The sequence below is a fragment of the Carcharhinus amblyrhynchos genome, unplaced genomic scaffold, assembly GCF_965287045.1.
Source record: "Carcharhinus amblyrhynchos unplaced genomic scaffold, sCarAmb.v2.hapA scaffold_38, whole genome shotgun sequence".
Classification (NCBI taxonomy): domain Eukaryota; kingdom Metazoa; phylum Chordata; class Chondrichthyes; order Carcharhiniformes; family Carcharhinidae; genus Carcharhinus; species Carcharhinus amblyrhynchos.
The window spans coordinates 10,523,366-10,549,321 of record NW_027649779.1 but is presented as its reverse complement, the minus strand read 5'-3'; the positions used below and the strand labels follow the sequence as shown (position 1 = coordinate 10,549,321).

Genomic DNA, 25,956 nt, shown 5'->3' with positions numbered 1-25,956 from the left:
ATGAGAAATAGCAGCAGGAGTCGGCCATCTAGCCCCTCGAGCCTGCCCCGCCATTCAATAAGATCATGGCTGATCCGAAGTGAATCAGTTCCACTTTCCCGCTTTCTCCCCATAACCCTTAATTCCCCTGTCTATCAGAAACCTATCTGCCCGTGACTTAAATATATTCAGCGAGGCAGCCTCCACCACTTCAACGGGCAGAGAATTCCAGAGATTCACCACCCTTTGAGTGAAGAATTTCCTCCTCAACTCTGATCTAAACTGCACCACCCCCCCTCCCCACCCCACCCCACCCCACTTATCTTGAGGCTGTGCCCCCTAGTCCTGCTGTCCTTTCTAAGCGGGAAGAATCTCTCTACCTCTAGCCTATCCATTCCCTTCATTATCTTATACATCTCTAATAAGATCCCCCCTCATCCTTCTAAACTCCAACGAGTACAGACCCATACTTATACTTTCCCACCTTCCTGGGCTGATGTCCCAGTTCAGATGCCGGTCCGACACAAGATCCCTGATGTGGAGATGCCGACATTGGACTGGGGTAAACACAGTAAGAAGTCTCACAACACCAGGTTAAAGTCCAACAGGTTTATTTGATAGTAACGGCCACAAGCTTTCGGAACACTATTCCTTCGTCAGCTGAGTGAGAGAATTCTCCACTTCCTGGGCTGAGATCCCAGTTCAGTGTCTGGATGAGTCTCTCCCTGGGCTGAGATCCCAGTTCAGTGTCTGGATGAGTCTCTCTCTGGGCTGAGATCCCAGTTCAGTGTCTGGATGAGTCTCTCTCTGGGCTGAGATCCCAGTTCAGTGTCTGGATGAGTGTCTCCCTGGGCTGAGATCCCAGTTCAGTGTCTGGATGAGTCTCTCTCTCTGGGCTGAGATCCCAGTTCAGTGTCTGGATGAGTCTCTCTCTGGGCTGAGATCCCAGTGTCTGGATGAGTCTCACTGTGTCCCCCTGGCGGTACATTGAGAATCTGACCGCCTTCATTCAGATACAGCACCTCCACTGCGCATGTTTCACCCTCAGCCCAACCCCGCCCCCCCCATTCAGTCTGATTGGTTGACGCATCAGCCACTCACCCTCTGACCTCCGGCACCACCTCCTCCGATTGGTCCGGAGTCGGTGTCAATCATTATGTTGGCACATGCGCAGTCACTAGAGACGGAGGGCTGAAGCTCGCGCGAGAGGTTTTAAAATGCGAGTTTTCCAAAGGCCGAGCGCGGATCCAGAGACAAAATTAAATCCGTGAAGATAAACAGAGCCAGCAGGTAAGTCAGAGAGGCTTCATAAGCTTACTGTGCGGTCACTAAACCCTCAATAAGCTTTTGGTGCCGCGTTTGCTCGGCGATGCGACCTTTCTCCAGGAGAGAGCCGAGATACCGGCCGCCATCTTTATAGAGGCGATGTGCATCACGGCGCATGCGCTGCTGCCATCTTTATATGGGGCAATGTGCACAAAGCGCATGCGCACTCTCGATGCCATGGCCCAATGTGTAACCTCTCCCTGCTGATTACCCCAGGGAGAAATCCTCCTTTCAGGTGATGCAGCATTTCATTTGTATTTCCTCCAACTCGGTGCTCCCTTTGTGGACTCCTCTACATTGGGGATATTACATGTACGCTGGATATCTGCTTTGTGGAGACATCATTCACTCCATCCCCAAACCTGACCACAACCTTCCGGTCACATTTCAGCTCAGTGTCTTGCTCTCATGCCCACCCTCGGTCTGCTGCAATGCTCCAGTTGTACACAATGCAAACTCAATGAAAAACACCTCATCTTCCAGTTGGGCAAGTTCCAACCTTCTGGATTCAACGTCATATTCAACATCTTCAGAATGTGAACTTTCCCTTCCATCTCCGCTCTCCTTTGTTTTCTGTTATCCACTTTCCCTTGGCTTGTCCCAACACAGCCCCTGCCCCACATGGCTACTGTCCCTTGTTCAGTTTTGCTCTGAGCTCTGATCTTCCATTAACACATTCCGTATCTAACCTTTGCCGCAGTCAACATTCTTCAGTCCTAATGATTCCATTAACTCCCCCTTTTTTCTCACGCCCCTGACATTGTCAATCTCTCCTTAACTCTGACTGATCACCAGCTTTCCATTCTGTCCAAAATTTATATCTTGTTTATATTTGATAGAAGGGTCACATGGACTCAAAACATTAACTTTGTCGCTCTCCACAGTTGCTGTCATTCTTGCTGAGTTTATCCAGTGTTTTCTATTTTTAATGGTGGCAATGAGCCATTCATAAAATGTGTGTTCACTGGGACTTTCAGATCAGCAGTAATAGAATTGTAAACCTATGGTCACTCAGTCGTATGGAATTTAAGTATTGCTAATTGAAAGACACGTGTTTTTGAAGCTTTTCATCTTGCACTCATCCAGACAGATGCAGAAATACCAAATTTCAAAGCAAATAATAATTGCTGCTGGATGAGGAACATGTATTGACTGGTTTGACAGTCAGTTCTGATTGGTTAGGATGTGGCCATGGAGAATGCACCAGGGAACTATCACTCCTGCCTTTGTTTAGTTTCAGAAAAGGCCCATTGCTTGGACATGTTCCTTCTACATGCAGAGGACAGCTCCCTGTGTTTGACTACATGTAGCTTCTCGCAAGTGTAAGTAAAACACTTTACAAGCCCGACTGATAATTTTTACAATTTGGCATGCTTGTGTCTGTCCAGATGAGTATAAGATACAAAAGGTTTTGAGCAATATTCCAGTGTCTTAAGGGACAAAAATGTAGTATGGAGAGGTGAAGGGGGAGGGTTTCAGAGTTTGGGGATGAGAGACTGAAGGCTTTGTCTCAAATGGTGGAGGGATTAAATAGTGAATGTACAAGGTGCCAGAATTAGAGCAGCACAGATATCTCAGCGGGCTGCAGGGTTAGAGGATAATACAGAGATAGGGAGGGATGAAGCCCTGGAGAGATTTGAATGCAAGGAGGAGAATTTTAAACTGAAGACATGAGAGGGACAGAAATTTGCAACTTTGGGGATCAAAGTGTTCCATAGGAGCGAGAATTTCCTGTTCTTCCGGTGACGACTTTGTAAACTCTTTTCGCAGAGAATTAGAACGGGAGGATTTGCAGACAAGAAACTCAAACCAAGTATCACGTAAAGAGCCAACAGAGTCGCTCGATTAATCAGGATTTGAATATCATCAGTCTTCGAATGTGAAAGAAGAAATGTTTGTCTGTTCTGCCTGTGGGAAAAGGTTTGAAACATCAGTGTGACACACCTGAATGAGAGTGTTCCAGTGAACTGAGTGTGGAAAGAGTTTAACCAGTTACACAGCCTGAAAAAACATCACACCGTTCACAGTGAGGAGAAATTGTACACATGTTCTTGTGTGTGATCATCCACCTTGGAGGGACACGAGGACACTAACACCATGGAGAAACCGTGGAAATGTGGGGAGTGTGGGAAAGGATTCAGTTCTCCATCCCTGCTGGAAATTCATCAGCGCAGTCACACTGGGGAGAGGCCGTTCACCTGCTCGGAGTGTGGGAAGGGATTCACTCAGTCCTCCCAATTGCTAATGCACCAGCGGTTTCACACTGGGGAGAGGCCGTTCATCTGCTCGGAGTGTGGGAAGGGATTCACTCAGTCCTCCCAATTGCTAACGCACCAGCAGTTTCACACTGGGGAGAGGCCGTTCACCTGCTCGGAGTGTGGGAAGGGATTCACTCAGTTATCTGACCTGCGGAGACACCAGCGAGTTCACACTGGGGAGACACAGTTCACCTGCCCTGAGTGTGGGAAGGGATTCATTCAGTCATCCAATTTACTGAAACACCAGCAAGTTCACCCTGGGGAGAGACCGTTCACCTGCCCTGTGTGTGGGAAAGGATTCACTCGGTCCTCTGATTTGCTAAGTCACCAGCGAGTTCACACTGAGGAGAAGCTGTTTGGCTGCACTTCCTGTGGGAAGAGATTCAGGTCTTCAGCCCAGCTCGGTGTACACCAGCGAGTTCACACTGGGGAGAGACCGTTCACCTGCTCCGAGTGTGGGAATAAATTTGCTCAGTTATCTCACCTGCAGACACACCAGCGAACACACACTGGGGAGAGACCGTTCACCTGCTCTGAGTGTGGGAACAAATTCACTTGTTCATCCCACCTGAGGAGACACCAGCGAGTCCACACGAGGGAGAGGCCGTTCTCCTGCTCCCAGTGCGGGAAGGAATTCACTCAGTCTGGCAGCCTGCTGAGGCACCAACACATTCACAATTAACTGTAGGGTTTGGATTCTGATGTTAGTGCAGATCAATACTGATTGTTCATCAGATATAGGAGCAGAATGAGGCCACTCGGCCCATCTGCTCCACCATTCAATCATGGCTGATATTTCTCTCATCCCCATTCTCCTGTCTTTTCCCCGTAACCCCTTATTAATCAAGAACCTATCTATCTCTGTCTTAAAGACACTCAATGACCTGGCCCTCCACAGCCTTCTGTGGCAAAGAGTTCCACACATTCCCCACTCTCTGGTTGAAGAAATTCCTCCTTGCCTCTGTTTTAAAGGAGCGTCCCTTTAGCCTGAGGTTGTGCCCTCTCTGGTTCTAGTTTTATCTCGTATGGATTTTGTTTTGTTGATGTTAATAATCCCAGTAACTGGGCTGAGGTTTAAGATTCTGGATCTGGAGCTGATTGTGTTCTCGAGGCTGCAGCTTCCCTTTAAGGACCGCTGCCTCTGATCTTTCCCCATAACTCAGCAACTCTCATCAGAAATTAGTTTACAACAAGATTCTGAACTTTTACTACATTGATCTTTGGGACAAACTCTACAATTCAGTGTGTGAGAGGTCCCACTGATTGACATCTCCAATGAGAAAGTGTTGATTAATCCTTGCTGGGAATTCTTTCTGACTTGCACATTACACACAGTGACACCTCCATTATCCACCAGAAAGAAAGGGGAATGAGAACTGGTGGAGAATCGAGAACTCCCAGATGTTCCCCCTCCTGTGGCTACAGAATCTACATTTTCAAGTTTGCTGATGACCCCATCGTACTGGGTCGGATCTCAAACAATCTCGAGACAGAGTACAGGAATGAGACAGAGAATCTGGTGAACTGGTGCAGCAACAATAATCTCTCCCTCAATGTCAACAAAACAAAGGAGATTTTCATCGACTTCAGGAAGTGTAAAGGAGAACGTGCCCCTGTCTACATCAACGGGAACCAATGAGAAAGGGTTGAGAGCTTCACATTTTTAGGTGTCCAGATCACCAACAACCTGCCCGGGTTCCCCCCCACGCTGACACTATAGTTAAGAAAGCCCCACCAATGCCTCTACTTTCTCAGAAGACTAAGGAAATTTGGCATGTCAGCTACGACTCTCACCAACTTTTACAGATGCCCCATAGAAAGCATTCTTTCTGGTTGTATCACAGTTTGGTATGGGCTCCTGCTCTGCCCAAGACCATAAGGAACTACAAAAGGGTGGTGAATGTAGCCCGAATCCATCACACAAACCAGCCTCCCACCCATTGACTCTGTCTACACTTCCCGCTGCCTCGGGGAAAAGCAGCCGGCATAATTAAGGACCCCACGCACCCCGGACATTCTCTCTTCCACCTTCATCCATTGGGAAAAAGATACAAAAGTCTGAGGTCATGTACCGACCGTCTCAAGAACAGCTTCTTCCCTGCTGCTGTCAGACTTTTGAATGGACCTACCTCGCATTAAGTTGATCTTTCTTTACACCCTCGCTGTGACTGTAACACTACATTCTGCACCCTCTCCTTTCCCTCTTTATGAACAGTATGCTTGTCTGTATAGCGCACAAGAAACAATATTTTTCACTGTATACTAATACATGTGACAATAAATCAAATCAAAAAAGTATTCCCCTAAGTTTGGGAGTGCATACACGTTACAATCCAAGTACTAGGCTGTAAGAAAAAAATTCCTGTCCGATAACCCTATAAAACCTGAAGAAATGTCTGGATTATTATAGAAGTAGCTCACTCTCTGTCTCATGAAGAAAGCTTCCACAGCAGGAGACTGGCTGACAAACACAGGACAGGTCTGTTAACTCTGTTTGCAGCACAGACCTTCGATCTGATGACCCTCGTGTAATCCAACTGTCTGTGTGAAGTTTAAAGTAGGCTCTCGAGAGCCAAGAGATTGTGAAGTAATCCATACTGGCTTCAGCCCAACACCCACACTCTGGATCACAACACTTAACCGTTCAGAGGAGACTGCAGCTACAGAGACCAGCACTCTCTATGTGTCATCCTGTTTGTCCTCTGGGACTGGTAGAACGTAAGAAATAGGAGCAGGAGTAGGCCATCTAGCCCTTCGAGCCTGCCCCGCCATTCAATAAGATCATGGCTGATCTGAAGTGGATCAGTTCCACTTTCCCGCCCTCTCCCCTTAATTCCCTTGTCTATCAGAAACCTATCTACCCGTGACTTAAATATATTTAGCGAGGTAGCCTCCACCACTTCAACAGGCAGAGAATTCCAGAGATTCACCACCCTTTGAGTGAAGAAGTTCCTCCTCAACTCTGATCTAAACTGCCCTCCCCTTATCTTGAGGCTGTGCCCTCTAATCCTGCTATCCTTTCTAAGCGGGAAGAATCTCTCTACCTCTACCATATCCATCCCCTTCATTATCTTATACGTCTCTATAAGATCCCCCCTCATCCTTCTAAACTCCAACGAGTACAGACCCAGTCTATTTAGCCTCTCTTCATAGTCCAACCCCCTCATCTCCGGTATCAGCCTAGTGAACCTCCTCTGCACTCCCTCCAAGGCCAATATATCCTTGCGCAAGTGCGGCGACCAAAACTGCACACAGTACTCCAGCTGCGGCCTCACCAGTGCCCTGTACAGTTGCAGCAAGACCTCCCTGCTTTTATATTCAATCCCCCTCGCTATGAAGGCCAGCATCCCATTCGCCTTCTTGATCACCTGCTGCACCTGCAGGCTGGGTTTTTGTGACTCGTGCACAAGGACCCCAAGATCCCTCTGCACCGTAGCATGCTGCAGCTTTTCACCCTTTAAGTAGTAATCCCTCCTACTATTATTTCTGCCAAAGTGGATAACCTCACACTTGCCAACATTATACTCCATCTGCCAGATCCTGGGACTGATTGGTGTTTGGTATAATAATAATCACAAAGATCAGTTCTAATGTCTCTGAGATCATTTTAACTGCAGCTAATCTAACCCTAAGGGAATCAGGTGGCACAGTGGTTTGCAGTGCTATTTCATAGCGACAGAGACCCAGCACGGCTCACTGTCTGCAGAGTCTGCACGTTCTCCCTGTGTCTGCATGGGTTTCATCTCTGGTTTCCTCCCCTACACCAAAAGACATGCTGGTTCAGTGCATCGATAATGCTAAATTCTCCCTCAGTGTACTCGAATAGGTGGCGACTAAGGGATTTTCACAGTAACCTCATTGCAGTGTTAACGTAAGCCTGCTTGTGACACTAACAAATAAACTTCAAACCAGAGGCCCAATCAACTTGTGATTGTAAGAGGAGAACAAGGTGTAAGGGAGCAATAACATTTGTGTGTTATGATTGGTGTTTAAAAGTTACTTAGACAGGCACATGAGCGGGATGGAGATGGAGGGATACAGGAGACTGTTTTAAATAAAGTTCAGGAGCCTTGGGACATCCCTGGGAATCAGTTGATTCCTAAGGACCTTCCAACATATTTTCTGGCTCACTTGTTTCACTCGGGGATTCCCTTGAATGTGTGTATAAGGATGTGGATGGTACTGATGTTTTTCTCTTTTAATCCACAGGTGATTCGGTCCGCCTTGTTGTCCAACAAGGGGCATACACACAGTGGGTTGTGCGAGGGCTGCTCTTGGTTGTTTCGAGAGTAGCCTCGTGCTTCATGTCATTAGTGTATGCTTAAACTAGACCAGATGCTGGGCAACACGACAGCTCAGTGACTATCACTGTTTGCTGTGCAGACACATGGATTTGGGCCAGTGTCTGTGGGAATTTGCACATTCTCCCCGTGCTTGCGTGGGTTTTCTCCGGGTGCTCTGGTTTCCTCCCACACCCCAAAGATGTGCTATTAGGCTAATTGGTGTAACAAATTCTCCGTAAATTAGTCTTCCCTCAATGTGGAATGCCATAGACAAGGGTCATGGGTGGAGGGGGAGACTGGTAATGTTAAAATGGTGGCGCGGGCTCGTTGGGCCGAAGGACCTGTTTCCCGGGCTGTGTTGTTCTTTGTTCTTATGATGAGTGTCACTGGGAGGTGTGTGATAAAATAGGAGTGGAAACATCATGACACTTAAATGTGACTGACTCTGCCTGGCTCAGAGCTGTGAACCTCAAAGGGAGAACAATGATGGACACGGGGAACTCCAGAGATTTCTGATATCTGAGGAGTTTCTGAGAGAAGAATTGAAAAGAATCTGAAACAAAACAACCACTATGGACTCAGGGTGAAGCTGAATAACGGCACAGCTTTATTTTCTATATGTTGACGGAGAAGCGCAGTCAGGACATACAATCGGACTGTCCCGAAAGCGCTCTGTCCGTCCCTCGCAGCAGGCTATGGTTATACCTGAACTTTGCGATTCAAATGCTAATACTTTATTTACAGTATTCGACCTTAGCCATCCCATCTCGATGTTTCCAAGTGTTGAGGAAATTGTTTTAGGTGGGTGTTAGTTGTTTTGTCTGATTGGTTATTTAATAGTCTAGAATCTCTGGGGTTTGAACCATTGGTGTGTCATTGATCTCAAAAGAGGTTTTGAGGGGCCAGGAATGTATCCTTAACTATGCTAATTTTAGGCATCTCCATGGGTTGTTTGACTGTTTTAAAAGTGCTGATTTTGATGGGGTGGAGATTTAGTTCCTGTAGGCGCCATCCTGTCCAGATTCCCTTGTGTGCCAGCCCTCATTTGCATTCTAAAAGCATGCTCTTGCCGACTGATCGATGTCTGTTACTTTGTGATTTTTAGAGGACAGGCTCTGAGTGTAACTTTAGTCTGCTTCCATATTGTGTGCCCAATTTCATAAAATTTGTTGTCCGATAACATTCTCAAGGCTATTTGCAGTTCTTTGGACTGCAGTCAGGAAATAAATCTGACAGCTCACAGAAAGTAATGCTTTAATCTTCTGTTTGAGACACAGTGTGACTGAAAAGAGCAAATGTGAAAACTTCAGGATAGAAATACTCAGAATGTCACGAAGACGAGTGAACTGTCCAATTAATCCCATTCACCGTCACTGCTAATTTACCCTCTGCAAGTATTTATCCCATTTCCTTTGGAAGTTACTATTAAACCTGCTTCGAGCACCTGTCAGTTTGTACGTTCCAGATCTCTTTGAATCATTGCGTAAAAAAGATCTCCTTATCATGCCCTCCAGTTAGGCTGTCAATTGTGTTAAATCTCTGTGTCCTCTGCTAACAGAGCCTCCTGTTCCTGGGAAATAGATTTTCTCCATTGACAGCTCCTCTTGCTCCTGGGAAACAGTTCCTCTTTATTGACACTATCATAAATCATTTGTCATTTTAAACATCTCTATTATACATATTTTCTGACTCAGTTGTTTCACTCAGGGATTCCCTTGAATGTGTGTATAAGGATGTGGACGATACTGATGTTTTTCTCTCTTAATCCACAAGGGATTCAGTCCGCCTTGTTGCTCAACAAGGGGCATACACGCGGTGGGTCGTACAAGGGCTGCTCTTGGTTGTTTCGAGAATAGCCTAGTACTTCATGTCGTTAGTGTGTGCTTAAACTGGACCAGATGCTGGGCAACATGACAGCTCAGTGACTATCACTGTTTGCTGTGCAGATATGTGGATTTGGGCCAGTGTCTGTGGGAGTTTGCGCATTCTCCCCGTGCTTGCGTTGGCTTCCTCTGGGTGCTCTGGTTTCCTCCCACACTCCAAAGATGTGCTACTAGGCTGATCAGTGTAACAAATTGTCCCTAAATTAGTCTTCCCTCAATCTGGTTTCCAATGTGGAATGCCATAAGGGTAGACATGGGTCATGGGTGGAGGAGGGACTCACAATGTTAAAATGGTGGCGCAGGATCATTGGGCTGAAGGGCCTGTTTCCCAGGCTGTGTTGTTCTTTGTTCTGAATCTCCCCATCATATTCCCTGATCTAAAAACCCACGTTTTTCCTGCCCTGAAGAATCATATGGACTCGAAATGTTAACTGTTTATCTCTGAACACAGACCTGCCGAGTTTTTCTGCTTTTCTCCCTGATTTTCCTTCAATCAGAAACCCTTCATGGTTTTGAACATCTCGGTTAAAGGGGAGCACACAGAGACAGAGGGATACAGAGGAAAGGAGGGACAGAGAGACAGAAAAAAATTGAGAGATTTTAAAAAGCAGAAAGCTGAGGTCGTCAAAGATAAAAGCTGAGAAACGGGAAACAAGCAACACAGAATAATGTAAAATATAAGAAGCAGGCTATCAGTTCCTCGCTGTGGGTATCAGAGCAAACCCTGACTGATCCACAAACACAGCCAGTTATATCTGGAAATGAAAGTCTGAACAGAAATAATAGGCTCATTTGTAAATGTCACCGCAGTGCAACTCTGTGGACAGATATAGGCCTCATTGACAGATGTTCTGACCAGATTGTGGTCCCTGGATTTATTTTCTGCTCGGAAGTGAGATGTGCGGTTTGGAACCGGCAGCAGAGAAAGAGGAAGTTGTGTTACCTGAGAATGAAACAGTGGGCGTCAGTTTGATGTTATCGCCGTGAACAGTCTTCCTGCCTGTGAGGGTGAACTCACTGCGACAGCATCAAGAACAACCACACAGATTGCTGCTGGTCTCAGCATTACAGTCACCCCCATTCCCATATTAAACTATATATAAAGGAGATTCTTTTGGGTTTTTAACATTGTCACTGAATTGGGAGATGGACTGAGGGTCATAACCGGGAGAGATGAGGGATAATTATATCAAACAATGACTTTTCCTCAAAAACAGTTAGCAGAAAATTTGAGATTTAAAGCAGGTCAGGGCCTGTCAGAGGAAGTGGGAGAGAGAAACAGGGAAAGGAGGATTGAGTCTCTGTAAGTTAGACGTTGTCTCAGACAGAGAAGAGAGATTCAGTGTTTTCGATGCTTTTTGAGAGAGAGGTAATGAGAGAAAGAAAAACTTAAGTCAGTTTAGACACAAACATAGAAAAGTTAAACTGAGTGTCTGAGAGAAAGATAGACAGAGGTTAAGTGACTTAAACAGTATCTGAGAGAGAGATTGAGTGAGAGAAAGAAGTGTGTTTCATTGAGTGTAGGGGTGGAAGGTAAGTGAGGTGTGTGAATGTCAGAGAGAGAGATGTGTAGTGAGTGTGAGAGACAGCAGAGCGATGTTAAGTGAGAGATATTAAGTGAGTGAGAACAGGTTCACACACCCAAAGATCACTGAGAATGATCAAAATGAGGAGCTCACCCAGAAAACTACAGGAATCTTCAGCTGAACACAATATTCATTCTTAAAGGGGCAGTCGGGGCTCTGATGCTGCTCAGCGTCCAGTTAAAGGAGCAGGCACAGCTGCACTCTTCCCTCTGTTCTGTAGACAATGGTTAAAGGCTGATAGGAGTGAGGTTTATTTAAGAGGATAGTATGTGGGAAGCATGATCAATAAATCATGGAATTCCTGGACACACTCTGCACTCCTTCCCTACCTGGGAATCAAACTGTTGTCTAATTATCCCAGCAGTTAACAGCTCCTCCGAAATCCTCCAGCTCTGACTATAATGCAGATTTCAGCCACTCTACTTTGAGCTGATTTCTATTTCAATGATCCGGCACTGACACAAACAGGTTTAAAATAGTCTGGAAATCGAAACCTGCCGTTTCACTCTCAGTCAGGAACAGGTTCCAGTTTTACACCAATTTAGCAGCACATTACCAGCATTCACTGTTATTCTTCCTGACTCTAAACACAGTTATGAAGGAGCTTCTGTTCCACGTCTAGGAGCTCTGAACCATGGAAAAGAGCAACTGGGACACATTTCTTACACACCTCAGGATGCTCCCACACAGTGAAAAGTGACGAAAAAGACCAAAGTGCGGTGTGTCCCTCTCAGCATGAGGGACTGCGTCAGGAATGAAGTTCTGTTCCTGCTGTATGATCCACCCCCAGATCGACCTTTCAGAGCTCCACACACACAGAGCAGGTGAACGGCCTCTCCCCAGTGTGAACTCACTGGTGTGTCAGTAGTGTGAGAAACGCAGCTCACAGTCAAACAATTTTAATCGAGTCAAGTTCCGAAGGAGCAAGATATTTTATTTAACGTTCTTGCAAGACCGGGTGTCCAAAAAAATAGGCACACCTTACATCAATTTGCAGCACATTTTTATGCTTTTTTTTACAAGCATTGTAATGGCTTTGCAATGTGTTGTTCTCCCCTAATTGGTGGTCCCTGTCCCATCTATGTGTTGTCATTCCCCTATTGGCTCGAGGTGCCCCAAGTTTCCATCCCCTCTACTCCCCATCTAACCATGTCTCCTGTTATCACAAGAGTGCATTAGTAAACTCATCCGTCTTACCTAACACTGTTACATGTCCAGTTCAGATCGGCGGTAATCAGTCTTTTGCCAACTTAATCACTGCTGTCCCGACTATCTCAGTGACCTTTTTCCCCCTTTTATGCTCAGTTGTAGAAACAACACATCTTTCATACCATTTGTTTTTACAACCTGGACCTTGTACATTCCTTCAGGATGTGGTGTATGCTTCACTGCACACCACACATCTGGTGTTATTCCTACACCACAGGCAGTCTCTTTATTGTCCCTGACTATTGCTCTGTTAGCAGCAGCGAATTTTATGTCCTGTGTTTGTGACTAAAATCACAGTTGTTCCCATAATGTGGGTTAGCAATGTGCCTGACTATATCCAGTCTACCTAACTTTAGGCTATTTTGCTATGGTGTACAGATATATGTGTTAACAGCATCTTTACTTGTTGCTTACAGTAGGTTATATGAATGGGTGAATCCCTTCCCACACACAGGGCAGGTGAACAGCCTCTCCCCAGTGTGAACCTGTTGGTGTGTCAGAAGTTTATATGAATGGGTGAATCCCTTCCCACACACCGGGCAGGTGAATGGTGTCTCCCCAGTGTAAACTTGCTGGTGTGTCAGTAGGTTGTATGAATGGGTGAATCCCTTCCCACACACAGGGCAGGTGAACGGTCTCTCCCCAGTGTGAACCTGTTGGTGTGTCAGAAGGTTATATGAATGGGTGAATCCCTTCCCACACACCAGGCAGGTGAATGGTGTCTCCCCAGTGTGACTGCGCTGATGAACTTCCAATTGTGACGGGAAACCAAATCCCTTCCCGCACTCCACACATTTCCACGGTTTCTCCACGGTGCTGGTGCCCTTGTGTTTCTCCAGGTTCGATGATTGGTTGAAGCCTCGCGCACAGACACACGCACAATAATTTCACCCTGCTGTGAACGCTGTGATGTTTTTTCAGGCTGTGTAACTGGCTAAAGCTCTCTCCACACTCAGTGCACTGGAACACTCTCACTCAGGAGTATTTTTGTCTTGATGCTTTTCCAGTCACACTGATGTTTAAAATCTTTGCCCGCAGGCAGAACAGACAAATATTTCTCCTTTCACGTTCAAACACCGATGATATTCAGCTCCTAATGAACTGAATGACTTTGCCAGACGTGATGTTTGGTTCGAGTTTTCTGCCTGCCGATCCTCCAATTCCATAAGAGAATTTTACACTCGGTTTGAGGGAAATAAGGGTGATTATTAAAGCCTAAAGTGTTTTTATTATTGTCACAAGTAGGCTTACATTTAAGTTACTGGAAAAATCCCTTAGTCGCCACACTCCGGGGCCTGTTTGGGTACACTGAGGGAGAATTTAGCACGGCCAATGCACCCTAACCAGCACGTCATTCGGACAGTGGGAGGAAACTGGAGCAGACGGAGGAAACCCACGCAGACACGGGGAGAACATACAGACTCCACATGGACAGTGAACCCAGGTCCAATGTACTTAATTGGGTAGAGCAAGGAATGTTCGGTAACAGACATCTAAAACAATATTTCGGGATACATAGAGTAGACACATCTCAATGAGAAAAATATTCACAGAAAAGGTGCATCATTTGTGGCTGACTAAAAAAGTTAAAGTCTGTATTAAACTTAAAGAAAAAAGCATACATTTGTGCAAAGTTGAGTGGCAGGTGAGAAGATTGGAAAGAATATCAACAAGAAATAAAAAGATTGATAAGGATGGAAAAACTAGAGTAAAAGAGAAAGTGAGCCAGTAATATAAAGGCAGGAAATAAGGGTTTCTATAAATATTTTAATCAGAAAAGAGCGAACAAAGTGAGCATTGGTCCTACAGAAAATGCATCTGGGGAACTGTTAGTGGAAAGTGGGGCTACGGTGGATGAATTGAGCAGGTATTTTGAACCCATCTTCTCTACAGAGGAAACAAGTAACCGCCCAGAAATATCTGTAATCACCAAGTGAAAGAAATCAGAGAATTCCGGATGCCAGGAAAGTGGTATTGAGCAAATTGTTTGGGAAGTGGGATGACAAATTCTCTGGTCGACATGGACTTCACCCTGAGGAGAGGCTAATGTGATAGTTGGTGCATTGGTTTTAATTTTCCAAAATTGTGTTGATTCAGCAAAGATTTCATCATATTGAAAAATCATAGAACCCCTACAGTGCAGAGAGAGGCCCTTCGGCCCATCGAGTCTATCCCGAACACAATCCCACCCAGGCCCTACCCCCATATCCCTACATATTATACCCACTAATCCCTCTAACCTACACATCCCTGGACACTAAGGGGCAATTTCTTAGCATGGCCAATCAACCTAACCCGCACATCTTTGGGAGGAAACCGGAGCACCCGGAGAAAACCCACGCAGACACGAGGAGAATGTGCAAACTCCACACAGACAGTGACCCGAGCCGGGAATCGGACCCAGGAGCTGTGAAGCAGCAGTGCTAACCCACTGTGCCGCCCAAACATGGATGGAAAGGATTACAATCTGGTTGTAACCTCGACTCCACATTCCCGCTTCCCATTCTAATCTCTCACCCTCTCACTGAGGATTTAATTAGCTCTGCTTGAAAAATGCTCAAAGGCTCTGCTTCCACTGCCTTTTGAGAAAGAGACTGGCTTCTCATATTTACCCTGCAAAAAGTGTTAGGTGAACTGGCTTGAAGGTACCCTTTTAGCGAACAGTCATAGAGCAATACAGCACAGAAACAGACCCTTCACCATTTCTGGCCCACGTTGCTCTCCCAGCTGGTCCCAGTTGAAAGGATTACAAGGATATGGGCCAAATGCAGGCAATTGGGACCAGCTGGTTCACCTGGATCAGAAGTGATGAAGGGCCTGTTTCTGTGCTGTATTGCACCCACCATCCTCTGTGTAAAACAAAACTTGTTTGTACATCTCCTTTAAACCTTGCCCCTCACACTTTAAACCTATGCCCCTAGTAATTGACTCTTCCACCCTGGGAAAAAGCTTCTGACTATCCACTCTGTCCGTGCCTCTCATAATCTTGTAGACTTCTATCAGGTCTCCCCTCAACCTCTGTGTTCCAGCGAGAACAAAGCAAGTTTCTCCAACCTCTCCTCATAGCTAATGCCCTCCATACCAGGGCAACATCCTGGTAAATCTTTTCTGTACCCTCTCCAAAACCTCAACACCCTTCTGGTAGTGTGGCGACCAGAATTGAACACTATATTCCAAGTGCAGCCTAACTAAGACTCTATAAAGCTGCCACATGACTTGCCAATTTTTAAACTCAATATCCCGGCCGATGACGGCAAGCACGCCGTATGCCTTCTTGACTACCTTCTCCACCTGCATTGCCACTTTCAGTGACCTGTGTACCTGTACACCCAGATCCCTCTGCCTATCAATACTCTGAAGGGTTCTGCCATTTACTGTATATTTCCTATTTGTATTAGACCTTCCAAAATGCATTACCTCACATTTGTCTGGATTAAACTCCATCTGCCATCTCTCTGCCCAAGTCTCCAACTGATCTACATCCTCTGATGGTCCTCATCGCTATCTGCAAATCTGCCAACCTTTGGCAAACTTACTAATCAATCCAGTTACATTTTCCTCCAAATCATTTATATATATTACAAACAGCAAAGGTCCCAGCACTGATCCCCGAAGAATGCCACTTGTCACAGCCCTCCATTCAGAAACACACCTTTCCACTGTTACCCTCTGTCTTCTTTGACCGAGCCAGTTTTGTATCCACCTTGCCAGCTCACCTCTGATCCCAATTGACTTCACCTTCTGCACCAGTCTGTCATGAGGGACCTTGTCAAAGGCCTTACTGAAGTCCATGTAGACAACATCCACTGCCCTACCCTCATCAATCACCTTCGTCACTTCCTCAAAAAACTTGCTCAAGTTCATGAGATACGACCTCCCCTTCACAAAACCATGTTGCCTCTCACTAATACGGTGTGTTAGCTTTTATTGGCAGACAGATTGAATTTCGGAGCCGTGAGGTCATGTTACAACTGTACAAAACTCTGGTGTGGCCACACTTGGAGTATTGCGTACAGTTCTGGTCGCCACATTATAAGAAAGATGTGGAGGCATTGGAAAGGGTGCAGAGGAGGTTTACCAGGATGTTGCCTGGTATGGTGGGAAGGTCTTATGGGGAAAGGCTGAGGGACTTGAGGTTATTTTCGTTAGAAAGAAGAAGGTTAAGAGGTGATCTAATTGAGGCATACAAGATGATCAGAGGGTTAGATAGGGTGGACAGTGAGAGCCCTTTTCCTCGGATGGTGATGGCTAACACGAGGGGACATAGCTTTAAATTAAGGGGTGGTAATTATAGGACAGATGTCAGGGGTAGGTTCTTTACTCAGAGGGTAGTAAGGGTGTGGAATGCCCTGCCTGCGGCAGTTGTGGACTCGCTAACTTTAAGGGCGTTCAAATGGTCAGTGGATAGGGATATGGATAATATTGGAATAGTTTAGGTTAGAGGGTCATTAGATTGGTTCCACTGGTCGGTGCAACATCGAGGGCTGAAGGGCCTGTACTGCTCTATGTTCTACGCTAACCCTTCTTGATTACCTTCAGTTTATCAAAGTGGCCAGCTATAACCTCTTTAATGATTGGTTCTAGCATCTTCCCCACAAAAGATGACTATCTAACTGGCCTAAATTTCCTGTCTTATGCCACCATCTGTTCTTGAATTAGCAGGCTTATAATTGCTACTTTCCAGTCTGATGGAGCCTGTCCAGAATCTAGGAAACTTTGAAAATTAACACCAATAAATTTACTGTCACTGTCTCATTAACCACCTTCTTAAGTTGCTAGGGTGAAATCCATCCTGACCCAGAGACTTGGCAGCCGCAGCTCCATCAGTTTGCTCAGTACAGCTTCCCACATCAGTGTAATTTCTCCTAGTTTTTCTCTCCCTTCCACCTCCTGATTTACAGCTAGCACTGGCTGGTTTTGTATTTTCTATAGTGAAGACAGAAGCAAAGATTTGTTTATTTCAACGGCCATTTATTATCTACTATTATTCCCCATTCTCTAGAGATCCAATCCTCACTTCATTCCTCCTCTAATAATACCTATAGAAACGCTTGTTGTTCATTTTCACATTAGCAGCTAACTTCCTCTTATACTCAAATGTTTTTCTTTCAATTAACCTTTTAGCCATTCTCTGCTGTTCTTTATATTCCAGCCAATCATCTGACCTGCCACTCACCTTTGTGTAGCTATATGCTTTTCTCTTAAGTTTGATGCTCTGAGGAAGGAGACAGGGAGAGGGAGAGCCCTTCAAAAGGAACTATTTTAAAATAATAATAATAATCATAATTCGTGGGGTGTGAGGCCAGCAATTTTGCCCAATTTTTGAGATTCCCATCTGAGCTATAAACCTTTGGATTAAATCCCACCATCAAAAAATTATTTCCCAGCTGAATGTGTAAACTGATTCACTCAGTCATCCCATTTACTGATAGAACAGCACAATTTCACCAGAGGAAGGCCACTCAAACACTTAACGTTTGCAAAGGGATTTCCTCAGTGATTATCACTCTAACTTTAAAAGCTCAAAGCATTTTAACTACCGCTCTCATTGGCGAGGGATAGTTTAACTGTTCTGTCTATGATGGCACAAATCACTTGTTCACCCCAATGAGTTCACATCTAAATGCAGGTGATTGTTACATTGTCAGTCACACATAAGAACATAAGAACTAGGAGCAGGAGTAGGCCATCTAGCCCTTCGAGCCTGCCCCGCCATTCAATAAGATCATGGCTAATCTGAAGTGGATCAGTTCCACTTTCCCGCTTTCTCCCCATAACCCTTAATTCCCTTGTCTATCAGAAACCTATCTACCCGTGTCTTAAATATATTCAGCGAGGTAGCCTCCACCACTTCAATGGGCAGAGAATTCCAGAGATTCACCACCCTTTGAGTGAAGAAGTTCCTCCTCAACTCCGATCTAAACTGCGCCCCCCCTTAACTTGAGGCTGTGCCCTCGAGTCCTGCTATCCTTTCTAAGCAGGAAGAAACTCTCTACCTCTACCCTATCCATCCCTTTCATTATCTTATATGTCTCTATAAGATTCCCCCTCATCCTTCCAAACTCCAACAAGTACAGACCCAGTCTATTCAGTCTCTCCTCATAGTCCAACCCCCTCAACTCCGGTATCAGCCTAGTGAACCTCCTCTGCACTCCCTCCAAGGCCAATATATCCTTCCGCAAGTGCGGCAACCAAAACTGCACACAGTACTCCAGCTGCGACCTCACCAGTACCCTGTACAGTTACAGCAAGACCTCCAGGAGAGGCTGAATAAACTAGGCTTGTACTCGTTGGAGTTTAGAAGAATGAGGGGAGATCTCATTGAGACGTATAAGATGATGAATGGGATGGATAGGATAGAGGTGGAGAGACTCTTCCCGCTCAAAAAGGACAGTAGGACTAGGGGGCACAGCCTCAAGATAAAGGGGGGGCATTTTTGAACGGAGTTGAGGAGGAACTTCTTCACTCAAAGGGTGGTGAATCTCTGGAATTCTCTACCCGTTGAAGTGGTGGAGGCTGCCTCGCTAAATATTTTCAAGAAGCGGGTTGATGGGTTTTTGATAAGAGAGGGGATTAAGGGTTATGGGGAGAGGGCCGGAAAGTGGAACTGAGCTACGACAGATCAGCCATGATCTTATTGAATGGCGGGGCAGGCTCGAAGGGCCAGATGGCCTACTCCTGCTCCTATTTCTTATGTTCTTATGTTTACATTCTATCCCCCTTGCTATAAAGGCCAGTATACCATTTGCCTTCTTGATCACCTGCTGCACCTGTGGACTGGGTTTTTGCGACGCATGCACAAGGACCCCCAGGTCCCTCTGCACCGTAGCATGCTGCAGCTTTTCGCCCTTTAAATAATAATCCCTCCTACTATCATTTCTGCCAAAGTGGATAACCTCACACTTGCTAACATTATACTCCATCACACCTGGGACAGAAGTGTGCTGGAAGGCCTATGCTGCTTGGTTGCCAAATAAATTTGTGTAACACATTTGAACCTTGGCCCAGTGGTACCAATCATAATCATAGAACATAGAACATTACAGGCCCTCGATGTTGCGCCGACCAGTGGAACCAATCTAATGACCCTCTACCTAAACTATTCCCATGTTATCCATATGCCTATCCACTGACCATTTGAACGCCCTTAAAGTTGGCATATCGTATTTTCTGTTGAACAACATGGGTTTGAATGGCGAGGCGATTACCCAACATGCTCTGCGGGCGAGAATGTGCCCTATCCACATTACTACAATCGTTGCGCAAGCGCGCTACCTGGCTCTGACTGGGACATGCGCAGTGTCGGCACTCCGACCGGAGCATGCGCATTCCGGGCTGTGACTGGAGCCGGAGAGAAACAATGGAGTGAGGTTCAGTAATGGAGCCGCTGGGTGACCGGGGAGGGAGAGAAGCAGCGGAGTGGGCTGGGAGGCTTCATAAACACCTTGTGGATACCTCAATCCAGGTAATATGTTCCCGGTACCGTTTCAATCGGGCACCGAATAGAGCCGGAGCTGAGCGGCTCCAGGCCCGGGTTACCGGCCGCCATCTTTATAGGAACAATGCACAACAGGGCGCATGCGCTGTGAGCCTGGACCAGTTACCAACTCTCCCGGATTGGACTGGAGTCTCCAGGAGTTTATTATTTGTCCATGGGGATGTGGGAGTTACTGGCTGGGCCAGCATTTATTGTCCATCCCTAATTATCCTTGCAACATAGTAGTTAGTCCTGTTGTTTCACTGCATCAGAGACCTGGTTCGATTCCTGGATTGGGTCAATGTCTGTGTAAATTAGATGGGCACATGAAGGAAATAAACTTGCAGGGGATGTGGGAATATAGAAGGGGAATGAGACGGACTGGATTGTTTGACAGAAGTCGACATGGACTTGAGTTACTGAATGGATTCTTTCTGTGCTGTAATGACTCGATGAGTGGAAATATATAACAGAGCTACAGAGCCTCATTACAAGATGAGAAATAATAAATGTACTTTGTTACAGAACCATAAATAATATATCAGATCCACAATATAACAACACTTGGCATACCTCTGTCCTCTGATAATTTATTATTCTCTTAAATGTCAGCCATCCCCGAGGGAAACCAGCCCTTTAATTGTGAACATTAGGAAAGAGACCATCCTTTTAGCCAGACAAATAAATGTGTCAAGCTGAGGGAGCAAAGGATATTAATGTCTTTGAGAGAGGGAGTTGTAATGCGGAAGTTGGCCAATGAGCTTCAGAAAGAAACTTCCTCCTCTGTGCAACATCTGGGAGGAAATCAATGTTTCTCCCTTTCCATTTCTTTTCTCATTCTCGGGGAAATTGGGGACTTGCACCAACTGAAGAAAAAGGAAGTGAATTCAGTCTTACGTTCCACACATTTTTAGTCCAGTCATATGTGCATAGATCTGTCTGGCAGCCTGCATGGAGATTTTCAGCTCTCTGTGTGTCCAGGACAGGAAGCAGTGAGCATGGATCTGTCAATCAGCCTCAATCAGCACCTTCAGGGGAATTGGGAGGGTGAATATTAGATACAGCAGAGTGAGAATGGAGGGAGAATGTGTGGGATGGAGATTCACAGCTTTTGAGGAACGAGAGGAAAACATTTCCATAGAAAGTAGAATTGTCTGTTCTGAATTTCGATCCTGTACTGACACTGATAACTTGTGTCAACTTGTTTTACAGGATATTGAAAGAGGAATCACAGGCTGAAATCTCAAATGTCAGGTCCTGATCTGGCAGAGTCATATTCCTTGGAACCTGAATATCATCAACCATTGAATCTGGAAGGAGATTTGAAAAGATTTTAAACATCAGTGTGACTGGAAAAGCATCAACACACTTCCACATTCAAGTAAGAGTGTTCCAGAGCACTGAGTGAAGAGCTTTAACCAGTTACACAGCCTGAATAAATATCACACCATTCACAGCGGGGAGAGACTGTTCTGTGTGCGGGTGAGTCTTCACCTGATTGTCCCCAAGTGAGAGGCAGGAAAACCTGCACCATGGATAAACCATGGAAATGTGCGGACTGTGGAAAGAGATACAGTGTCCCCTCTCTGTTGGAGACTCATCGGCGCATCCACAGTGGGGAGAGGCCGTTCACCTGCTCTCAGTGTGGGAAGGGATTCATTCGGTTCCCCCACCTGCAGTCATACCAGCGAGTTCACACTGGAGAAAGGCCATTCACCTGCTCTCACTGTGGGGAGGGATTCAGTTGGTCATCCAGCCTGCAGACACACCAGCGAATTCACACTGGGGAGAGCCCATTCACCTGCTCTCAGTGTGGGGAGGGATTCACTCGGTCATCCAACCTGCAGAGACACCAGCGAGTTCACACTGGGGAGAGGCCGTTCACCTGCTCTCAGTGTGGGAAGGGATTCACTCAGTCATCCCACCTGCAGACACACCAGCGAATTCACACTGGTGAGAGCCCGTTCATCTGCTCTCAGTGTGGGGAGGGATTCACTCGGTCATCCAACCTGCAGAGACACCAGCGAGTTCACACTGGGGAGAGGCCGTTCACCTGCTCTCAGTGTGGGAAGGTATTCACTCAGTCATCCCACCTGCAGACACACCAGCGAATTCACACTGGTGAGAGCCCGTTCACCTGCTCTCAGTGTGGGGAGGGATTCACTCGGTCATCCAACCTGCAGAGACACCAGCGAGTTCACACTGGGGAGAGGCCGTTCACCTGCTCTCAGTGTGGGAAGGGATTCAACCAGTTATCCGACTTGCAGAGACACCAGCGAGTTCACACTGGGGAGAGACTGTTCACTTGTTCTCATTGTGGGGAGAGATTCACTCAGTCATCCCACCTACAGAGACACCAGCGAATTCACACGGGGGAGAGGCCATTCACCTGCTCTCAGTGTGGGAAGGGATTCAGAGTTTCATCCCAGCTGCTGAGACACCAACAAGTTCATGAGTGATATTCAGTATTGGATTCTGCTGTTACTGTTTCAGCTCTCAGTTACATCCAGGACTGCATTTTGTTCATTCTCATGGTTGGTGAATGGAGAGAGTCAGAGGGTTTCTTTCTGCTGGACTGGCAGGACTCATGACTTTGGATGGGTGGAAGGGGGGACTCACAATGTTGAAATGGTGGCGTGGGCTCGTTGGGCCAAAGGGCCTGTTTCCCGTGCTGTGTTGTTCTTTGTTCTTTTTTTGCCTCCAGTGGGTTGATGCTCTTTGAGTCTTGTTGTGAATACCTGGTTTTAAATTTCATAAGGATCACAGAGTGACGGGGTGTTAGGGAGGTCAGAGATATGTAATCAGCATTTCTGTCCGAAACCATCCCCCGCCAATCCCCAAATCTCCATCCAATTTCCTTTGTAATTGATTGTTTCCACTTCCTCCACCCTCATAGGGAGCGGGTTCCAAGTCAATACAACTCACTGCAGCAAAATATTCTTCCTCACATCCCTCCCCCTGCATCTCTGACTCAAAACTTTAAATCAGAGTCCCCCTCGTCCCTGTCCCATCAGCGAATGGGAACAACTTTACTTTGTCCACCTTATTTAAACCTGTCAGAATCTTGTCCACCTCGTTCAAATCTCCCCTCAACCTCCTTTGCTCCAAGGGGAACAACCCCAGCCTGACATCGACAATAAAGAACAAACTAACAGAATATGTTAGTACCTGAAATCAAATGGGAATGTTTAATTCCTGTTTTAAAGATATTGTGAATATATTATTCTGGACAATAATGAAACTGGGATAACTCAGCTTGGGTGTGGTTGAATGGAATATATCAATCTGGTATCCACCTACAGTTAGTGAAAGTCTGGAACGTGTAGCTGGAAATCACTCCCTAACAGCACTGTGGGTGTATTTACAGGCATTGTAGCAGTTCAGGAAGGCAGTGTTGGGGTTGACCATGGCCGAGGCAGCTACATACAGACATATATTCTGTTATAATGGAAGGAGTGCAGATTGAATGTGAGGCATTATGGGACTGGACTGTCCTGACCACGTTCCTGTGACAGCTCAGTTTCTGCAATTACTGATCATTAAAGCTGTTGAGCAGGGCCCCAACTGAGGACCTGGTGGGAATATTTACTGGGAATGAGTTGGAATTAAATTTATCCCAGGACCGGCTGGCGTTCAGTGGCTGAGATACCCGAACTGTAAAAAGGGGAGTCTGACCAATCAACAGTGGTAGGTAGTTGGATAAGAAATTAAGAAGCATTCTCAGGCATTGTTTAAATTAATTTATCCTAAATTTGTGCTAAAAACTGTGACTGATTTGTGTCCCGATAGTCAGTGAAGTGACGGTATACTCCAAGTAGCACTGGACTGAAAAGCGGACCCTCTGAGAGTAGATTGTGACGGTTATTATCTTCCCCCATAATGGCCAGTGAAAAATCAGAGCTCGAGTGGGGACTGGACAGGGCTCTTACCTGCCATTTGGAAACCCAGAACACAAAACCAATCAATAAAATGGTTCGAGAATAGAGCCATTTCGATGGTTCAGATTCGAGACATTGGCTCTATTCTTTCTGACCTGCTGAGATTTTCCAGCATTTTGTGTTTTTGTTTCAAATTCCAGCATCCGCAGTATTTCACTTTTATGATAAAATGAGATTTGGAATCCCCACGACCCTCCCGCAAAACAGAGGGAGTGGTGGGAGAGGAAAATAAGGATAAGAATGAAGAAGTCTGGCTTCTGATTAACAAAATGAGTGAATCAGTTTATAAAGCACAAAAGTTATCCATCCCTAACAATAACTGATCAAATTACAATAATTAGGTTGAGGAATGTAACAAAAAATGAATAATGAAGTTTAAAATCAAGTTTGTTTTGTTGGAAAAGTTTTTTTAAAATTATGTAAAGTGCCATAATTGCGAGCCAAGTTTTTTTTCTGCTCACTCCCCACCCCTTTAGGCTCTGTACAAAAGTTAATCCTTTCAGCACTCAGTTGATTTGTTTTTAAATCACTCGGAAACTCGTGTCTATTTTAGTTTATAATTGTGGATTTATTCAAACCAGTTAAATCTGAAAATTTTAAATGTAGCCTGGAGGAATTTGGAATAACTGAGAATTCTCTCGTTGTCACTTCAACCCCAGATAAAGAACAAAAATCTAACAGGTGGTAATGGTAACTCAATAAACTGTTGATTGAATCCTTGAATGTTGAATGATTCTTCTGAGTTCATTGCCCCCAACACACTGGAAACCAAGTATTGCCAAAACCTTCGGACAATACAAAGACTCACGAAAGCCAGTGTCCCAGTTTAAAGATTTATCTTTTATTTGACCAACGATCGAAGGGAAACATTATTGGACAGTGTAAAACCTCTCTCGAAGAGAAGCATCCTGATCTCTGCAACAACTCTGACGTAAAATGCTTAGGATAGATCAATTAATTATACATTCTTCTTGTCAAATTCTCTTGCCTTTCATTAGGTGTGAATCAATAATTTTCCATACCAAAAAAATCATTAATTACATAGAACATTACAGCGCAGAACAGGCCCTTCGGCCCACGATGTTGCGCCGACCAGTTAAAAAACAATGACTCTCTAACCTAAACCAATCCCTTTCCATCCATAAACCTATCCACAGATCTCTTAAATGCCCCCTAGGTGCATTTACAACTGCAGCAGGCAGGGCATTCCAATCCCTCACCACCCTCTGGGTAAAGAACCTACCCCTGACATCCATCCTATAACTACCCCCCCTTAATTTAAAGCTATGCCCCCTCATGCTAGCTTTCTCCATCCGAGGAAAAAGGCTATCACTGTCCACCCTATCTAAACCTCTAATCATCTTATATGTTTCAATAAGGTCCCCTCGTAGCTGCCTTCTTTCTAACAAAAACAACCTCAAATCCCTCAGTCTCTCCTCATAGGACCTCCCCTCCATACCAGGCAACATCCTGGTAAACCTCCTCTGCACCCTCTCCAAAGCCTCCACATCCTTCCTATAATGTGGGGACCAGAACTGCACACAGTACTCCAAGTACGGCCGCACCAGAGTTGTGTACAGTTGCAACATGATGCTGCGGCTCCTAAATTCAATCCCCCTACCAATAAACGCCAAGACACCGTATGCCTTCCTAACAACCCTATCTACTTGATTCCCAACTTTCAGGGATCTATGTACACATACACCTAGATCCCTCTGTTCATCCACACTATTCAGAGTCCTACCGTTAGCCCTATACTCTACACATCCGTTATTCCTGCCAAAGTGAATTACCTCACACTTTTCCGCATTAAACTCCATCCTCCACCTCTCAGCCCAGCTCTGCAACATGTCCAAGTCTCCCTGTAGACTAAGACACCCTTCCTCACTATCTACCACACCTCCAACTTTGGTGTCATCAGCAAATTTACTAATCCACCCAACTATACCCTCATCCAGATCTTTTATAAAAATTACAAACAGCAGTGGCCCCAAAACAGATCCCTGAGGCACACCAT

General features: G+C 45.6%; 1 protein-coding gene and 1 long non-coding RNA gene across 2 annotated transcripts in view; one reads left to right on the top strand and one right to left on the bottom strand.

Annotated features, from left to right (window-relative positions):
- Positions 1 to 25,956, top strand: part of LOC145362483 (uncharacterized) — a 204,576-nt gene that overhangs the window by 33,197 nt on the left and 145,423 nt on the right. The window contains 2 exon segments of the mRNA XM_080218496.1: positions 3,495 to 3,813; positions 21,690 to 22,429. Of these exon segments, the coding sequence (XP_080074622.1) occupies positions 3,495 to 3,813; positions 21,690 to 22,429 (1,059 nt within the window).
- The window catches only part of LOC145362544 (uncharacterized), a 538,269-nt gene that overhangs the window by 507,842 nt on the left and 4,471 nt on the right, over positions 1 to 25,956 (bottom strand). The gene's annotated exons all lie outside the window — the stretch shown is intronic.